Below are 19,537 nucleotides of genomic sequence, written 5' to 3' on the forward strand. Positions count from 1 at the left end.
GCGAAACAAATCATTTGAAAGATCGAAATGTGAGCGTTCACACTATATATCTTAAAACAGATGCGAAGTTTATACTCTGGTACGATTTCCAGGCCGTAATCACATGTGCAACTTTCAACCTGAAGCTCACCGGTTCTGTTACTTTTGAATCGTCAGGGTGCCCGCTTACGATTAACAGTCCGTGACCCCTAAATCAAGTGCACAGACAAGCCAATCTACTTGAACGTAATAATAAAACATAAAATTTAATACATTAATCATACTAGCCACAAATAGTAGCGACGCCGTTTTAAAATTACCTCAAGAAGCAATAAAACGCAATCGAGGTGGACAGGCACAATTATTTTTTACAGTAAAATTAGTGACTGAAAAAGCTCACAATATATTATTGTAAAGTCTATGCCTAGTGTCTTTATATAGCAGATTCTGACAGACACACGAATAACGCGGCAGAGCAGTGATGATTCATTTTTCTTCTCCACCCAAATAAAGTGAGTGTCCCAGCACAATATCTGCTTAGACATCATCCACTTTAACATCAGAAATGACAAAACCCAGTCTCAAAGTAATTTTTCGCATCTATATAATAAATGACATCAGCTGAGGCATTGGCTGTAATCTAACACATTTATGTATTATCTAAGGTATGTATAATGAATATACCTGTCGTTTGAATCGATTCATTAGGTGAACAATAATTGCCTACCAAACGTGATGATATTATTTTGAATCATGATTTAAATTAAAAGTTTAGCTTATCACCGCTTTTTTTACAACATATGGCGTGATTGAGCACATGAACAGTGTTTGTATTACATTAATACATTTCGTAAATCTACTTGACATAGTCGAGATTGCTTGATGCGGGAAATAACAGGGGGTTTTTACAGTTTTCCACACTATAAATCTTAGAAAGGGTTAAGAGTTAATATTTTGGATCATATTCAGAGTAATTTGGGCAAAATTCGATCCAAGATAGATTCAGGTCTTCTCAATAGATTTCATTTTTACGAATTGACAAAAATCTTGACGAATTACACTGACTTGCCAGATGATTATAGAAAAAAGGAAATTTCTTAATTTATTTCTTTACTGTTCTCAATTACAGATAGTGATGCTCACCTTCAAATTAGACTGCAAGAAGCATGAAACACACTCAAGGTGAAGATAGGTTCAGTGATTTATATAGTGTAATAAGTTACTTAAATAGCTCATAAGAAATTATATTCTCATACCTGTCATATTGAATGTACGATTCATTCATGTTTAAACCGCTTTTAACTTTTATCGATTTTGCTATTTGGATTTAGGAAAGGGGTCAATTTTCTGGGGGTGGGGCAATCGAGGAATCGATTATTTCTTTTTTGGGGGGAGATGGGTCAATCATCACGCAACATATTGCGTAATTGAGCACATGAACAGTGTTCGTATTATATTAATTAATATAGTAAACATACTTGGCATAATCGACATTGTTCGATATGGTTAACAGCAGAGGTTCATAATGGTTGCCCACGCTACAAGTCTTAGAAAAAATTTAATGTTTATATTCTGGAACCAAATCCAGTCAAGTTAAGTAATTCACTGGCTTATTTGTGAGCAAGAATTTGATAATCACGAAAGTGATCGATGCTCTGCTAATCAGATCCTTTCCTTCATCAGATCTTGCGAAATCCAATTAACTAGCCTGTCAATTGAAAAGTAAGGAAACAACAACTAATAAATATGGGAACCATACTTAGTCACAGATAGCGTGGTTACCTTCACATTAGATATCAAGAAACAATGAAAAACATGTAAGGCAGAGATAGAATCAGTGATTCATACTATATTAAAAGTGACGCAAATAGCTCATAAAAAATAATAATGTCTACTTATTGTCTGAATTGAATTTACGATTCATTTGTGATTAAACTGCTTTTAACTTTTATCGTTATTGCAGTTTGGACTTAGGGAAGGGGTCAATTTTCTGGGGTGGGGTGGGGAGGGGGGTGGTGCAGTCGAGGAATCGATCATTTATTTTTTTTGGGGGGGAGAGGGGTTTTACCGGCGGGGAATTATATACCAAACAGAAATGTTATTATTTTCAACTAAATCTTATTTCCTCAACTTATTCGGTTATCGTTTTAAGCAGTTTTGGGATTTTGAGGGGGGAGTTTAATTTTTTATCATTTTTTATTTCTATCGATATCGCTTAATTAATCGCATACTGATTAATAAGAAGAAAACTGAAAATTTGACAAGTGTCGTGATGTCGTCTGCTAACTGCTTTCGTTTAGTTTTGAGAGTTTAGACCACGAAACATATGGCCATATGCCAACAAAGTTTGAGATGTAAAGAAAACGGAACGAAAAGTCTTTTGAAAACGTGCATACACGAAATAATAATGAAAAAAAAAACAAGAACAAATCAAATTACGGTAATGTGATCGTCTCGTGTGATGTGTCTGGTTTGTGGTATCGTTACTCTCCGTGCTCTCCACTCGATGTTTTTTGGCGGGTAAATAAAACTAAGAATAGAAATGCCATGATTATGTGGGAGCTTAAATAGTAAAGTAAAACCTGTTTTTAAATTCTTGAAATGTTATAGTTCCTGATGTGTAGCACATGCAAGCACTCTGCCGATGTATGACATTTTGTTTGCACAATGTAACCTTAATTTCTTTTGTGCAGATTTGAGGCCAGAGCCAGCCATCGGAACAACATGATACACAAGTTCTGCTTGTGCCGAGTCTGTCTCACCTGTCATCACCAAATATCTCAGCATCACCGCTTAGGTAGTGTTTTTGTTTACTATTATTTATAGCTGCATGACCTCCTAGATATTTTTATTGTTGCATCACCTGCATAAATGCAGTGTATTACATTTAAACCTTGAATTGACCCATTTATTAACAATTAGAGTTTACCCATTGTCTCATTTTAAACTTTTCCTGACTTGTTGTGGTTTTTGTTATTCTGTGAATAGTTCTCGTAACCTATTTTTCTTTTTTTATTTAGATACACAGCATCCCATTGCATTGGAAAAACTACCGATGTCAATCGAGTTAAGGGCCTCTCTTTTTCCCCTTTCTTTCAATATCCTCGTGTACGCTCATGTGAATGTGGGTGTATTCACGAGGGCACCCTTTACCCTATCCCGTCTGGTGTAATTTAACTCTTCAGCGGATGGATAGAGCAACTGAGTAGATGCCTGGCTGTATTTCCCAGGTGCATTAAGGTAGGAAAAAAATTGTTCTCTATTCTTTCTTTTTGGCAATTCTTTGTGGCGTTCATTGTAAATCGATCGTTAGAACAGAGTGCAGACTACGTTTAAATTCGTGAACTAGGCGGTTGACTGCAACTGTTTTCTCTATGATTTGTTTTTTCTCAGCACTAAAAATCTCATTTGTCGAACGAATCCGCAGATCAGGCCTGTTTTGGTACCTTATAGCTTTTTCTGTTAAGCAATCCATCACATTTGAAAATATTTGAACTTGAAACACTTGAAGCAAAGTGCAACAAGACCATTTTTTGACAAGGAGGGACCTGCCGCCACACCAGCACCTCCTCGTATTATGAGATTCAATAACATTAGCATTATGATTAAAAACCAAGTTTCGCTTAGTGCCGCTTCTTTTTACAATCCTTACAATTAAAAAATCTCCTTAAATGGCTGAAAATTTTTACTGTATTATGTTCAAGAAATTTGTACAGACATTTTTCATTTTCACGAGCGTCTAGGTCCAAATGAAATAACCCAGTCTCGCCCAGTCTCAAAGCAATTTTTCGAGTATACAAAATGTATTCGTTAGTACTATTCTTTCTGAATAAATCCTTGCTGTCTGTGCAGTCGGGGCCTTTCCTCCGTGCCACGGCACTGATTAGATGATGGGGCAGCTTAGCATCGCGGCATCAACAGCAAGCAAATATAAGCGATTGTCGGTCTATTATATTCAACAAAGCTCCACTCTGCCTCCCATCACCTCCGCCATGTACTGCACTGAGATATTCGCGTGTATATCCTATACAGCCCGCCGCCCGTCCTATATAGAGTTGCACGACCCCATCAGTCAGCCGGCCCCTTTTACCGGTTCTCTCTCTCCTTCCCACTTTGCGCTGAACTCTGATGCACGATGACGAGCAGGGGATACGTCATGAAATGGATGGTGTATAATATATGGAGATTAAACGGCTACGAGCGTGTATATATATCCTGTGTATAGGCGATGCCTGATGCACGGCGCGCTAGAGTTGGTGAGGCTGGCCCGGATTTATATCAAACGCCGACTAAACGGAGTGAACGGTTGAGGGCGCGATCCTGTTCAAGGGGTGGGGGATAGGCTTCTCTCTCTCTCTCTCTAATAAAACGGGGAATAAGGAGCGCAAAGCACAAGTCCCTCTAGGATACGCGGTCCTCCCGGACGTGTATAATCCAAGTCATTACGGACGACATTGAGGAGCAACCAAGCGACAAATCGCTCCGATAATTTGATCCTCTCAAATCATTTTTTTCTCTCTTTTTTTTTCTCCCTTTTGGGCGAGGCTTTGATTTGCTTTCCCTCTTGTATTTTTGTATAATAGGCCCAGCTGAATGTCGGGTCGGCCTTCTATACTAATATGCATTATAGCCCCCTCACTCTCTGCTGCCTGTATAATAATAGTGTGTGCGCGATGCCAGAGATGAGTTGTATATTACGGCTTGGAATATTATACACAACAGCAGCAGCAGCAGCATTGATCTGGCTATTTAGTTGGCTCCATTTCATTCGCTAATTTGTTGTGAATCAGAGTATTATGTTCTCCCGAATTATTTGATTATATAGTCTCTTCGAATGCCTGTGAGAGAGAAATTCAACAAGCAGATGGACAAGAGGGAAAAAAATATGGAAATTGGCCAAGCGATGGTACGGGTCAAAGAGACAACTTCCGCCGGCCAACGTCACACACATTTCTAGATAAGAATTTCCATTTGAGTTATGGACGGCAAAGTGGAGAAAGACGAACTAGTGAAATGTCAAAGGGCAGGGCGAGTAATAGAGCGAGCGGCACAGTGGGTCAAGCCCCATCCATCGACAGAAAAGAATACATCCGCTCCTATATTTATCCCACACATAGAGCAGAGCTAAAATGGCCTAATACGATGCGGTTAAGGGGCAAATGAGGAGCTAGTTGGCTGCTCTGCTCCTGCACCGGCTTCGAATAGATCCTCAATCAGCGCTGACTGCCGCTGCTGATGCTGCTGGAGGGACTCTATACATCCATAGAGTTGGGTTGTCGGTGAGAATATAATATAGAGCCAGCCTTATACATATACGTGATGGGTGTTGTATGCGCCTCATGTGTGTGTTGTTTGAAGAGAAGTGTTTGAAGGGGAGAGCGGGCCGCTTTGTCTCTGCCTCCTCTTTTTTCTTGGCCGGTAATGAGGACAACTTAATGACTTGCTGTACACGTTGACGTTGATATATCTCGTTTTCCAATTCGCCGCACCCGCTCCTGCACCGTGGCTCTGTGAAGAATATAGCTGTTGCCTTTTCCTCTTTGCCTTTGCGCTTCTTCTCTGAGTTCATCGCTGGATCGGTGTGACTCCAACAACCAGCACCTCCTCCGCTTTCACAGGAAGACGATCGTCTTGTATTCTGTTTTGACCGCATATGTAGTGCCGCTCCCTCTTCGCTCTTCTCAGTGCGATCAGTTATTTGACCGTGTCAACGGCATACGTCATAACTATACACCCGCAAAAGTCCTTTTTCTATGTAAAGGCATTACTCCCTCGCTTCCATTCGCAGGATACGACGCCTATTAAAATCTTTGGTTGGGTTGGGTTTGTGATTTAGTTGAAGGCTCATCCTATTTGCAAGTTGGAAGAGTCGGCTGCTGTGACTGGATGGATAATGGCGAAGATCAAAGGAGAATAGAGATCGATCATCTTACTCATTTATGTCATGCAAGTCAAAGTAATCTGGCTGCATGAAACGGCCGGATGTGTATTATGGGATGGTAAAAGTTTTCGAAAATGAGGCCAAACAACTTTGTCGTCAATTGGGGATTTTCTTCGTACGTATAGGACTAGTAGAGAGTGAGAGAGATAGAGAAAGGTTTATAATATATAAAACACAAGGAGATGGCACTACTAATGAAGAGGCCAATCAGGGCGCTCAACTGAATAACTGCTAGGCTGCTGTTACTGCCTTGACTCACCCTTTATCTGTTTCCTATTCTATCGGCGTGGGCTATAGCTTATTCACCTTTAGTATGACGTCATTGTTTTTTTCTCCTACGCCTTACAACTCTTGGGCTCTCTGATGTGTCCCTTGTAGATCTCTGCTTTATGGGCGTACGTGACTGTATAAAAGAGACGGTAATAGCCTACCCAACCCATCCTAACTCGCGTTGTACCTCTTTCTGATATCCCATCATTCATTATTTGATTGGGTCTGGAAACTTTTGGCTTCCGAAAAGGGGTAGTCTTAATTATATGTTAGGCTCAGTAAAATGTTTTTTCCCCGAAACATGTTTTCCCAAACCTGTATGTCGTAGCTGAATACTAACAAATATTGGGTACATATGTATCCCTTCCGCGTACTATACCAACCGTTTTCCCTTTCACGAAAACTCATTTCAGCAACTTTAAGGCTCGTATGGTTAATTTGATATGTATTTTATTCATTAATTTGTATTTAAAAAAGTGAACACGGATCTTAAGTGCATACCAATTTGGGAAGCGCAAAATTGTTGTAACTCCGTGCAAGTTTGGCGCATCACGTGAGGATTTACATACTCATAATTTACAGTCTAGCTTGTAAAAATGATAATATTGATATTCTAGAACTAGTTCCAGTCGAATTAGGAAATATTAGTCTGACGTTCAAACACAGTTTTCATACAAGAGAAAGTAAACAAGATACCTTTGCTTTCCTCTGTATTGGTTGCTATTGTCAAATTAATTTAATTTAGAAAAATGAAAATGAAAATCGATTTCAATAAGAATTCAAAGGCTGATGCGATGGTGAAAGCTCTGTGGTTCACTCTCACTACAATTGTATTAGTATTCATCGATAGAGTACTACAGGATATATATGTCATCAAAATTAATGGGGTATTGAATGTTCAGTAGATGGTTATAAAATAAAGAAATCGCATTTAAGAAATTGGCAGCGAAATTGTTTCCGCTCTGAAATTAAATAATGCCCCTTCCGTCTTCTATACCTACCGTTTTCCCTTTCACGAAAACTCATTTCAGCAACTTTAAGGCTCGTATGGTTAATTTGATATGTATTTTATTCATTAATTTGTATTCAAAAAAGTGAACACGGATCTTTAAGTGCAAACCAATTTGGGAAGCGCAAAATTGTTGAAACTCCGTGCAAGTTTGGCGCATCACGTGAGGATTTACATACTCATAATTTACAATCTAGCTTGTGAAAATGATAATATTGATATTCTAGAACTAGTTCCAGTCGATTTAGGAGTTATTAGTTTGACGTTCAAGCATAGCACACCCATTATACCAGAGAAAGCAAACACGATACCTTTGCTTTCCTCTGTATTTCGCTTGGTATTGCGTGCTAATGTCAAATTCATTTAATTTAGAAAATTAAAAATGAAAATCGATTTCAATAAGAATCCAAAGGCTGATGGGATGGTGAAAGCTCTGTGGTTCACTCTCACTACAATTGTATTAGTATTCATCGATAGAGTACTACAGGATATATATGTCATCAAAATCAATGGGTTATTGAATGTTCAGTAGATGGTTATAAAATAAAGGAATCGCATTTAAGAAATTAGCAGCGAAATTGTTTACGCTCTGAACTTTAATAATGTCCCTTCCGCCTACTATACCTACCGCTTTTCCTTTCACGGAAACTCATTTCAGTAACTTTAAGGCTCGTATGGTTAATTTGTTGTGTTAGTTATCCATTAATTTGTATTCGAAAAAGTGAACATGAATTTTTGATATATGCCAATTTGGGAAGCGCAAAAATTATTAAATTCCATGCATTCTTTGGCGCATCATGTGGCGTTGTACAAATTCACATTATACTGCCTGACTTGTGAAAATGATAATGTTTATATTCTAGAACTATTTCCAGTTTATGTTAGAGTATGGCAGGAAATAGTAGTTCTGAACTTCTGATTGAATTAAAGCCAATTCAATCAACAACAAGAGACCGACTCTTACATTACGATTGTTCCTGCAGCAATTTGAATCATAAAGTCCTGCCAACCTAATTCATAATTTAAAACAAAATTCCTACCAATAAGGTTAAGTCCACAGACTAGGTTGGAACGGTGATAGCTTTGTTGTTAACCCTAACTAAAATTGTATCAATATTTCGTTATCAGAGTGCTACAAAATGTATGTCGACCACTATCAAGGGTATAACAAGTGTTCAGCAATTAGTTTTTAAATAAGGAATGTGACTTTTAAGAAATGCCCCAAAATATGAAGCGAAATTAAATCCGCTCTAAACTTTATTAATGTCCCTTAATGTTCTTACTATGTATACCTTCACTTGTATTCCTTTCACAGAAATTCATTTTTACTTGATTTGTTCGTAAAAAATGTATAACTAGTCCCAGAAATTATCATCAGCAATGTTTATCAAACTTAAATAGCGTAGGCTTGCCAAAAAAAACGCTTACAAAATAAAGAGCGAATAAATAATAGGCACCGATCTTTTCGCTGAGAAGATTGCGCGTAGGCTATTAACTAGAAGACGACCGGCATATAGACTCGATCCGACTCTTGCACAGGCTGTTTGTTGAAATGAGACTTGGCTTTTATTCATGTCAACTTTTGATCAATCATATCGTGTAGTTGTTCAACTTTCCATGATCAAAACAATTCACGAGTTAAACGGCTATTTCGGCTCTCACTTTTCACAGGCAGCCCTAGACGCCAGCGTCTAAACTCTGCTTGCCCATCGAGCCTCTTTCAAAAACAACTTGGCAAGAGCAGCAGCCCTACCCGTGTCTTCAATCTCGTCGTTTCGCACCGTCTCTCTTCAACTTATTGCTGTTATCAGTACAATAAGTTGAACGACAGGTCTATACTCCGCCCTAATCACAAGTTAACGAAGGCTGTTGTTGACGAAAACCGTCGCCCCGTGCCCCACAAACCCCGGTTCGTTATAATCTTCCACCGCGGTCAAAGTTTGTTTAAGCAGTTTTCTCTCAGGTATATGTCTTGGGAACGCCGCATTTTCATTCCCGTCCGATTCTATTCCCAATCGAATGTCGAGCAAATGTTGTTTGGGGGCGTCCCAACTTTGCCGCGCACACACAACAAGCGAAAGACAGGATCGTTTCTTTTCTATTCAAAGTTGTTCGTCTTTCTCGTTCCCAGCATCTTCCCTTCTATTATCCGGCGCATTCAAATTCTTAAATGAACACTGGCGGTTGATCTAAACTCGTTTGATTGTCAGTTCAGCGATGAAAAGAACGCCGGGAAAGAGCCAATATCTGTCCGAGATGATGTTTGAAATAGGCAAATAAATCGGCCGCATCCGGAGTAAGAAATTGCCGGTCGGGGGAGTCACACGCTCCGGCATCTTCCAATTTCAATTGGCAAACGTCTGTCATACACTCAAATACTAATACCCAATATGTACATTTACACATTTAACAATCTAGCGCTCCTTTCATCTCGTTTCCCGCTAGGCCTTGTGTGCATCTTTCCCTGTGTGCACATGTCGAATTGATTTGTGTGTGCCCATCTCGTCTTGCGCGGCGTCAAGTGTAGTGCATGAGAAAGTCGTGTCTGACCGAGTGGAAAATTGGAGCAACACCAGCAGGGGGGGACAACAACAAGCCTGTGACACGCACTCATCTCCGGCCAAACGAAATAGATCGCTCTCTCTCTCTCTCGCGCCGTGTTTGTGTGAGCGATCCTCCTTTTTCCTCTATTTCCTCGTGGGACGGTGGAAATAATAATATTCTAAAAAAAAAAAATCGGAAGAATGAATGGCAAACTCCCAACACCAGGAAATAAGAAATAAAATAAACTGCCCGGCCTATTTGCATCGACTAATTGAGCCTCTTTTCTGTGGCTCCCCCCTCCCGTGCGCCCGTTCCTCCTTCAAGGCTTTTTCAATCGGTCTGTTTGTTCGACTATGGATTGATCCGATTATACTCTAGGCCTAAACGTATATAGGCCCAGTGTATATGGCTGTAGCTCTTGCATATTATAGAGCACAGCCATGCCAGCCCAATGTTGTATAGAGTGAAGGAATCAATGATTAACCGAGCCAACATCAACGTGTTTTGTGTTGGGAGCGTGTCGAGGCCAACACCAACGTAAAAAGGGGGAAAAAAATCACATCCAGTCGAATGAGGGGAGGGTTTCAATATTGTAGTTTTATATACATATACAGCTTATCAGTGAGAAGCATACACACACGTGCACATCACACACCGCAAGAGACTTTTCAGAGAGAATAAGCGACAGCTGCCGGGGCTGTTGCCCGGGACGACGCAACGGCAGTCGGCAGCGACCGTTTCTTTTGAAATGCAAATTAGTGGCGATACGATACGTGTGCCCCTCTCTGTGCTCTCCCTGTTTTACAATCGCTCATCGTCCTGCTTCGACCACCACCCTCCCTTTACTTGGGACCCATCGTCCAATTGTTCCAGGTTTAACTGGCCGCTAGTCTCGCTCGAGCTATAACTGGCATTCGTCTGATAATGGGCAGAAAAGCCCAGGAAGGTTAGGTCAGGTCGTCCACCAGCACTCACTCAAAAAGACTCAATTCCCTTTCCACACAACGCCCACTTATATCTCCGCAATCACCGTTTTCCATTCCTGGGTTAAATCGACCTACAAATAGGAGGCGAAAAAAAAGTGACAGCAAAGTGCCTGAAGCCCCTACCAAGTCATTTGGGTATTTTTTTTTTATTATTATCATTCTAGCTTCTAAAACCCTTCGTGTTGTTTGTTCTTGACGTTTTGTTGTTTGTTTGTTTGCTTCGAAAAGAGGAATCGAGTTGGCCACGCCTATTTTCCTTAGATTGATTAATGGATGGGCTCGTAATCAAGCCATCACACTCGCACACGTCACACAGACTATTCTACTATGCCCACCCTGCTTCTCCAAAAAGTCGACGAGCCCAGGGATTCGAGAAAGAGAGAGAGAGCTGATAGGGGAATGACGGCTGACGATGTCGACGGACCGATTGAACCACCCCCCGGTTGAAATGGCAGCGCTAGCCGAGCGCGAGAAAAGAGCTGGAGCGCACAAAGTCTGCTGGAAACGGGTAGATTGACACGTGTAATCGAAAAGCTAGTCAAAACATCAAAAGAAAAAGGAATTAATACAAAAAAACACGGTATCAAATTTGGACGTTGATGAATAAGAATACTTCCAATAGGTTATAATAATATAGTACAAATTGTAAAGGATAAACGAGTAGAGAAAGGAGGAAATACTGTGGAAAAATTAAAAACAACCAACTAGCCTGTTGAGTAATTGATTCGGGAGGGTAGAGCCGATTTTCACAGAGGTCTTCGAGGCCAAACGTTTTTGGTCCGAAGCGTCTCGATTGCCATAAGGAGCTCGTTGACCCGATCTGCCATTGGTTTAACGTGCGTTTCAAACCACTCCTTGGCCGTGTTGGTGTCGTACACGGCGTCGAAGGACGACTCCGATTCTCGCCTCAGCGAATCGAAACTGGTCTGTAAGTAGCTGAGCTCAGTGCCGATGCCAGACAGGTGAGTTGGGCTGGAAAATTGCTTGGCCAAATTGTAGTCGGTCAACCAACCACGTACCACGGAATTGTTGAGCACTTTAGCGTACTGCTCCATTACCTATAAATCACAACATACGGAATGAAGTTATTTAGCATTATAATTTATTGAGAATGGACGTTTACCTGGCCATAGTTTTGGATGACGCTAAGCACTTCCCAACCAGGGAAATTGCAACTGGGGTAGTAGGTTTCTTGTGACAATTGGAAAACAAAACTGCCAGAACAACCAAGATATTTCACAGCTTCTTGGTCGATGAAATGCAGGTGATTTTCTCCGTACTGTAGGAGGAGTAGATCCACAGCGAGCGAGGGGAATGCTGCCGGCAGTAGTTCACACAAGACTGCAAAGTGATCGTACCTATTTATTTTCAAGGAAAAAGATTATCTAGTTATTCGAAAATGAAAATACTATAATGCAAATAATTAATTACCTAGACCAGCCCGTCAGCATGATGCCTTTAAATTTGCTGATAAAAGCCGTGTCTTTATACTCATCGATGAGGCGTAACCAGGCCCGGTGGTTCTCGACGTGATATCGCACGCTGGTGATTTGTTGATTCGAGCCAGTGGCCCCTTTGAATGCGCTAGCTGCCCAGATGTTGTCGAAAACGTTCAAGTATTTGGTCCAAATTTCACGGTCCAGCTCGAGACTTGGCTTGTAGTTCCAGACGACAATATCCACCAACTTGCCGATGCCCGATTGAACCAGTTGGGATTCGGAGAAGGAGCGGAATTCATCGTCCCACATCATGGGCCGCATTCCTAACTTGTCGTTGACAAATTTCGCCACTGCTGAGACGTGATCTATGAAGAGATCTGAAGTAGACCAGAGTTTGGTGTTCATACGCTCCTGGCAAGCGTTACATCTGCCAATGAAGTAGACCTCATCGGCCCCAATGTGGATCCTTTTCGATTCTGGGTGCAATTTGGCAACTTGTTGCAACATTTGGAACAATAAAGGCAAAGTCTCGTTTTGAGTAGGGCAAATAGCCTATTAAATTGGAAGAAAAAAAGGGAATATTAGATATGGAATATTTTACAAGCCACTGTATACAGTATACACACCTGAGGCTGATCTGGTACTTCTCGTAGATGCAAGTGTTCTGGAAGTTTTAAAAGGAACTCCAGGTGCCCAAATGTTTGGATGAGTGGGATGATCTCCAGGTGATTTTCTTTCGCCAACTGATTGATTTGGGTGACAGCTGCAGGGGTGTATGCATTGTGAGCAGGAGTATTTTCCAGGGAAAGACCAGCGTAAGGAAACATATCTTCATATTCCATCAAAATGCCAGTGGCCCCAAGTTTGGCTAGCAGTGGAAAAATTTCTTCAAAGTATGCTGGCTTGGGAGGTGCTCCCTTTAGATCCAAGTGGACTATCTTGCTTTTAAAAAGTGGAACATAGCTGCCTATTTGTTCCGTTTCCATGTCATCCAAGTCCATACTGTTGACAGCTTCGGGGTTACTAGAAGTTTGTGAACAATCAATTTTACGCTGTCCTGTCTCAGCTGTTGGCGGAACGGTCATATACCAACAGAGGGTTACTAATACGAAGATTATTGTCACAAGCCATAAAAAACGTTTGGCACTCCAATGCGTACATAATTTGACTAGAACGGCCATGACAAGATGACGTGCTTTGATACGTTAACAGTGAAAACTAAGCACTTGTACGCGAAATAGAAAAATACTTTGGCTTACATTATGCATTAACTGTTGCAACAAAAAAAAACTGTAAAACGTTCACAAAGAATATCGAGCAAGCATAAAAATTGCGTTTCTTTTTCCTCTGATTTCCTTCGCAGCAGACGCTAATGGAGTTGCCATGACGACGATGTGACACGTTCAATCAGCTGTCTGTAAAGCGGCCCAACAAATGTCAGATTAGGTCGGAAGTTTATTCCCTTTCCGTTGATTATCAACAGTTCACTAACGGCTCTTTGTGACAATTTCAGTGAGAAACAATATGGAAGTGTGATCCATGATCACACTCACGGAACAAGGATGATGGACCCGTCACCCCTTTTGGAAGATATCTCAATTTCTGACGTCACTGACGAGAGGACGAGTATTTTGAACGAAACGAATGAAAACCAAAATAGTATTTCCAATGGGATTAGAGATGTAGAAGAGTTATCTCCTGTTATCTATGATGTGTCAGTAGAGAAACTCCAACATTTATCAATTGAACCTGAACTTCAACAAGTTTCCGATCAAACAGACACATCCCACAATGACCAAGAAGAAAGGTACAGTTTTGTTAAAAACCATGTAAACATATTCCTTCATTAACTGTTTCTTTGCAGGTATAACAGCGTGCTGGAAGAACGAAACAACTGTCAAAAAGAGATTTTGGAACTTAGAAGTCATCTCGTGAAAACAGAAGAGTATTGGCAACAGCAAATTGCAAGACTGAAAAATGACTATGAAACAAGGTTATCCAAAGTAAGTTTCATCATTTGTGAATGTGCTGTTGCTTTTATTATTAGTAAAAAAATTTTGTAATCATAGGTTCAAAAGGAAAGGGACTCCATGGTGGTCAAGTATGCCCACAGCGAAAAGGAAGTCATTGTTGCACACAACCAAAAAGACAGCATGGAGAAGAAAATGAAGGAATCATTGAAAGAGCGAGATGTCATGATGGAGAAGATTAAAGCAATGAATAATGAGAAATCCAGAGTGTGCAATATGCTAGAAGTCAAGGTATAACATCTATTTAATACTTAATTCATCTGTAAATTTAAACTAACTAACTTTTAATTTTTTTACTTTTGCTTACAGTCGAACGAGTACTTTGCATCGCAACGAGAGGTCGATAGACTGAAGGAAGAAGTCAATGCCAGGGAAATCAAAGTCCGTTGGGGTCAAAACAAGCTAAAGGCCGAAACTGAGAGTCATCAGGTAAAATAGCTGAAGCATTATACTCGTATTGCAGTAAAGTTATCCAGATAATTTGAAACCTAGGAAACGCAATCAAAATACGAGAAAAGTGTGCAGCTGATCAAGCTATTGAAGGATGAAATCGAGGATCTCAAGCGCAACTGCAACGAAATGAAATCGAAACAGAGTGACGTCAAAGCAATCAACGACGCCCATTTGCTTGAGGAAAAGGCACGGCTCATTATGGACAAGCAGAACTTGGAGGAAAAGACTGCCGGCTACCAAAACGCGCTTAAAGAGTTTGAAATGGTCAAAACAAGACACACCCAGCTAGTTGAAGAGAACAGCGGCCTTTTGTCTAAAGTACTTTAATATTTGGTGAAAATGCATTAATTTTTTGGTAATACTAACTCTTTTTTATGAATTTGACAGCTGCAAGCTATACAGAAAGAGCGGTCAGAGCAGGAAGATAACATAAATCAACTGAAAGAACAAGTATCTCAGCAACGAGAATCTTTAATTCAGGCTCAAACCAAATTGGCCGAGATGGACGGAGTGCAAGCACAATTAGAATTGTAATACCTAAATATCTGGAAAACCAATTTATTGCAAGTTCTTAAATTTATTTTATTTTTCGTGAAAACAGCCAGAGGCAGAGAGATTCGAAACACCAAGAAGAACTCGAAACCATCAAACAGTCCAACCTGGATCTGGAGGAGGACATGCAAAGGTGTCGGGCCAAAGAAAGTGAACTGCTTGAATTCACACAGCGACTAACTGAGACTAACGTTCGGCTCCAGTCAGAGTTGGCCACTCTCCAAGAGAAGGTCCGTTTCACTTGACTATTCAAAAATGAATTTACATAACAATCTGCGAAAAATTGGACAGGCACAATCGTTGGAGACTCAAAGGGATGAGATCCTTGTGAAGTTGGAAGAAGCCGAGCGCAAGTGGAAAAATGTCAAACTTGAATTACAACATGAACAAGAAAATCGAAGTGGCGAGGCCGCCGCCTGGACCCGTACCGTTTCGGAGAAATCACGCCTTTGCGAAGATTTGCAAACGCAGGTCCGCGAACTACAGAACGAGCTGGCATCGGTCCGTAGAAAAAACGCCATTAATCTCAAGGTGTCACGAGCATTTTTTCGACATTATTTTCCCATTTGTTATTTCATTGGCTAATTTTTATTTTCCAGGAATTGACGCGGGAATTGAGAGTGACCAAGAAACGACTAGATCACGTCGAGTCTTCCTCGACCAACGCCAACACAACTCTCAACAATGACGGAGTCAGTTTGGGTTCCAGAACGAGTTCAAACACTTCCATAAATACCACCGGCATCGTAAGCGAATTCCGTCACGGTTTATTTACCTTATTGGGGTTGTCTAACGGACTCTGGAATTGCAACAGGAACATCGAACCCCGGAGCATTCTCCGTCTCCCACTCCGGCTCCGGTCAACATGTCTCCAGATTGGGAGCGCAGCGCCCTCTTTGAAAAGATGGTCCGCGTCCAACGTGACAATGCCCGGAAGAGTGAAAAACTCGATTTCCTAGAGGAGCACGTCCAAGACCTTTTGGCCGAAGTCAAGAAAAAGAATCGAATCATCCAGTTTTTCTTTGCCAAGGAGGATTCGGGATCTATGGCCACCGAGGCTAGTGACCGGCACAAGGTGATTGGCCGTTTCTCATATAAATTCCTCAACTCACCCTTCGACTTTTACTCTTTACTAATAAGAAAGCCACGATAGAAATAGTAGATCACAATTTTTCTTGTTTTTCTATCCCCTTTTTCATTTATTTGCTGCGCTTTCAGGACATGAAATTGATGTACCAGGTAAAATGTTTCAAAAATAATTTTGATTCCTTTTATTCTTCCGGAATATTTTAACTTGTTACATTATGCTTCACTGTTTGAACTAAATGGATGTGGAATTTTATTATTATTATTTTTCTTTTGGATTTCCCATTAGGCTGAAATGGCGAAGCACGGCGGCATCATGTCCTCCATGTACAATATGAAGACCCTGGACGACGGCCTGAACTTGGAGCTGTGCCTGGAAATCAACCAAAAGTTACAGGGAGTTTTAGAAGATACTCTATTGAAGAACATAACGCTTAAAGTATAAACATGTCAGTATTATTCACTCGTAATTGTTTAATTAACGAACTTACTTTGAATTTCGCAGGATAGCTTAAGCACCTTAGGAGCCGAGGTGGCTCGAATCAGCCAGCAATATCAATCGTTGCTGCAACAACAACAAAAGCAAAAATAAAGGCGGATAAGAATGACGTGTATTCTCTTCGCATCGTGGCATCTCATCGTTTCGATCGTCATTTTTTGTTTATTTTTTAAATATCTATATCTCATTTCATTTTTTTTAAAACAGGATAACTTAAGAAAAAGTAACCCTTAACCATCCCCCTCGCCCTACATTACTATTATGTTGTTGTTGCTGTTGTTGTTAAATGTGTGCAATCAGACGTTACGAGCCATTATACCCGAAAGCATATCTCGAAAGCTTGATGTGTCTGTTTCTCTCAGTGTGAGGGTTAATGTAGCGCGAAATCGTCCCTGGATTGTCTTGTAACGTGAGCGTCACGATGTCGCTTGCTTCCAGCTGACAACAAATTTTTTCCTATTTCTTTTTCAGAAGATAGGAGCCGACTGAGTGTCTACGTTAGCTCCTCCTGGTCGCGTCGCTGCGGAGTAAACGAGGTGGAAGTTGAGCGATAAAGACCCGATTCTTCTTGTTCTTCCAATTCCATTTTGGAAAAAAAGTTGTTGCAGAGAAATGAACCGGACCGCGCTGACAGGAAGGGGGGGGGGGGATTGACTATCTGATGGTTTGACTTTTCACACTTGAAAGCGTCGGCTAGGATCCATCCAATCGACCGATTCCTTGCTCCTTTTTTTTTCTTTCAACGATGTAGGAACCGGTATCAGATTTTAGTCGATTGAATGCGCGCGTTTCAGTTCGAATCCGGTTCGATTTTGGAGTCGAACATGTCGTAATAATGGCATCGAGATGTGAAATTTAGAAGCAAACGAGATTGTGTGTGGCGCGCTCGACTGATGGAATCTTTTCCGACTCTTCTGGCAATAGGCGGGCGGTAGAAGAAAGCTGGACGACGGCGGCACTTGACATGCTAATTCGTCCCATCTTCCCTTAGCTGTGTACTCGTATCCAATATCATGAATATGATAATCTGCCATGGCGGCCCCAACGCGGATATAAAGATGGAGAGAGACGTCTGTGCTGCTGCCAGGTGATTGTACAAGAGAAGAAAAGAAAAAAAGAAGAGAAAAAGAGTCATCATCCTAATGCCGACCGACGACGGACGACGGCCAAAGTGGGGGGATACATCCAAGTTTGTGAACGACAGGTAATGATTAGCGATCGTACGCATTCTGAATGATGATGAACAACACGGTGGGGGAGGAGGAGGTATGGAGCTAAGGCAAATAGTTGCTCCTTTCATTCTCCGAAGTCTAAATATATACTCACGAACCAAGGGAGCGCCAATGACGGGAAATAGTAGTGTAGCTAGGAAAAAGAAAGAAAAGAAAGAAAGAAAGAAGAATAGAGCTGGGATAGAGTTGAGCAATCTTTCAGTTGTATGTGTAGGATGGGGCTGCCAGAACGATTAGACTAAATGCGGATCACGCGGATACTTTTGCTGGCGGCCCGGGTTATGTGTGTGTGCAAGAAAGCTATAAGTTATAGACTATCTCTATGGTTGTCTGTACTGTGTAACAAGCCAGCCAAAAGAAGAAGAAGAAAAAAAAATAAGGAAAACCAAACATTCACATGTAATATACGTCGGTAGATATATGCACTAGCTATAGCCGTCGACTGCCGTGTCTATTAGTTTGTGGCTTATTTGGAGAGAGGCAGCAGCCATCAGCTGCACATATCTGCAATGGGCGGTTAGAAATATAAATAAATGAAAAAGAAAAGTGGAAAGAAGAAGACGATAGCTGCTGGTGGTGGTGCGCCTTGCATGCGGCGAGGAATGATGGAAAATGGCCGTTTGTCATGTGTCGGTGATAATGAATAGGCCGGATCGCCAAATGGGCCACTAACTGGCGCTCGGGGGAGAAAAAAAAAAGCTCGTCACACAGAGCAGTGTAGTAGTTTGTGTGCGTTTAGATGCGCATCAGCCATGCCAACTTTTGAAAATAAACAGAAATACAAGGAGAGAGGATGATTTTCGTCTGAGGGGGAGGAGCTTGCACGCGGGAATGCGCCAAGATGATGCCCCATTTGACTCATGACCATTTGAGCTTCTCTAATAATGCCAACACTGTCATATCTCATTAGATAATTACCGCCTTCTTTATTTCTTTTTCTCTCTCTTTATCTTTTTCTCTCTCTCTGCATGGCTCGGAGCTTTTTGGCTAAAGATAATGACGCCACTCGTTGGCTCGTAGAGCCAAACACTCACGCGAGACCTAGCAGCAGTTCAGAAACTAAACTAACGTTCGTCTAACAACTTCTCATCGTCGTTCCTACCGCGCGATGGATATTATATAGACGTGCAGGCAGCACGGAATGGCGCATTCTTTGCTCGACGACGACGACGACACACAAGAAAAGGAAGAAATCCATTATTATTAACACAGCAGCGGAATGACGATGGAGTGTAAAACAACATGCAGATGATGGCCGAAACCCAACAAAAAGAAGTTGAAGTCTTGCTAGCCCGAAATCAATCGGCCAGACAACTTTTTCGGTGATGTGCGTCTTGACACTTTATGGATTTACACACACACGGCGGGGGCTATATATATGACTGCTGTGGCCGGCTCTGTTTGGGGCCATTTCATAAAGCAAATAACGAGCAGTCGTCGTCGCTGGGCCGACAGATTTATCCTCCGTTTCCCACTCGAGACGCGCCCGTGTGCACCCCCAAAAACACATGTCATAA

The 19,537-nt window shown here is 41.2% G+C and overlaps 2 protein-coding genes across 3 annotated transcripts; one reads left to right on the forward strand and one right to left on the reverse strand.

The window, feature by feature from the left end:
• Positions 1-2,272: 2,272 nt before the first annotated feature.
• On the forward strand, positions 2,273-17,118 carry LOC124192588 (coiled-coil domain-containing protein 186-like). 2 transcript variants are annotated; one of them, XM_046585968.1, is made up of 16 exons: positions 2,273-2,499; positions 2,673-2,776; positions 3,000-3,219; positions 13,535-13,614; positions 13,682-13,975; positions 14,033-14,171; positions 14,238-14,429; positions 14,508-14,627; positions 14,691-14,969; positions 15,039-15,181; positions 15,253-15,433; positions 15,495-15,734; positions 15,803-15,949; positions 16,018-16,278; positions 16,579-16,728; positions 16,795-17,118. In XM_046585968.1, exons 5-16 carry the CDS (start codon positions 13,731-13,733, stop codon positions 16,879-16,881), a joined length of 2,184 nt encoding a protein of 727 aa, XP_046441924.1. In that variant the 5' UTR covers positions 2,273-2,499; positions 2,673-2,776; positions 3,000-3,219; positions 13,535-13,614; positions 13,682-13,730; the 3' UTR covers positions 16,882-17,118. The 2 variants fall into 2 exon arrangements, with proteins under 2 accessions (XP_046441924.1, XP_046441923.1); XM_046585967.1 differs by lacking the exons at positions 2,273-2,499; positions 2,673-2,776; positions 3,000-3,219 and adding an exon at positions 16,422-16,442 and having other exon boundaries at positions 13,525-13,614.
• On the reverse strand, positions 11,233-13,522 carry LOC124192589 (hexosaminidase D-like). Its single transcript, XM_046585969.1, has 4 exons — positions 12,795-13,522; positions 12,161-12,720; positions 11,853-12,087; positions 11,233-11,787 (listed from the first exon to the last, which is right to left on the reverse strand). Exons 1-4 carry the CDS (start codon positions 13,347-13,349, stop codon positions 11,476-11,478), a joined length of 1,662 nt encoding a protein of 553 aa, XP_046441925.1. The 5' UTR covers positions 13,350-13,522; the 3' UTR covers positions 11,233-11,475.
• Positions 17,119-19,537: the final 2,419 nt, after the last annotated feature.

The sequence above is a fragment of the Daphnia pulex genome, chromosome 4 (genome assembly GCF_021134715.1).
Source record: "Daphnia pulex isolate KAP4 chromosome 4, ASM2113471v1".
Classification (NCBI taxonomy): domain Eukaryota; kingdom Metazoa; phylum Arthropoda; class Branchiopoda; order Diplostraca; family Daphniidae; genus Daphnia; species Daphnia pulex.

What these genes read in the sequence shown, in the direction of transcription:
- LOC124192588 (XM_046585967.1), top strand. Translation starts at nt 13,731, where the DNA reads ATGATGGACCCGTCACCCCTTTTGGAAGATATCTCAATTTCTGACGTC. An exon ending in ACAGCGGCCTTTTGTCTAAA is followed by an intron (nt 14,970 to 15,038) that starts GTACTTTAATAT and finishes TGAATTTGACAG; the next exon opens with CTGCAAGCTATACAGAAAGA. An exon ending in CCATAAATACCACCGGCATC is followed by an intron (nt 15,950 to 16,017) that starts GTAAGCGAATTC and finishes GAATTGCAACAG; the next exon opens with GAACATCGAACCCCGGAGCA.
- LOC124192589 (XM_046585969.1), bottom strand. Translation starts at nt 13,349, where the DNA reads ATGGCCGTTCTAGTCAAATTATGTACGCATTGGAGTGCCAAACGTTTT. An exon ending in AAGTACCAGATCAGCCTCAG is followed by an intron (nt 12,721 to 12,794) that starts GTGTGTATACTG and finishes CCAATTTAATAG; the next exon opens with GCTATTTGCCCTACTCAAAA. An exon ending in TCATCCAAAACTATGGCCAG is followed by an intron (nt 11,788 to 11,852) that starts GTAAACGTCCAT and finishes TGTGATTTATAG; the next exon opens with GTAATGGAGCAGTACGCTAA.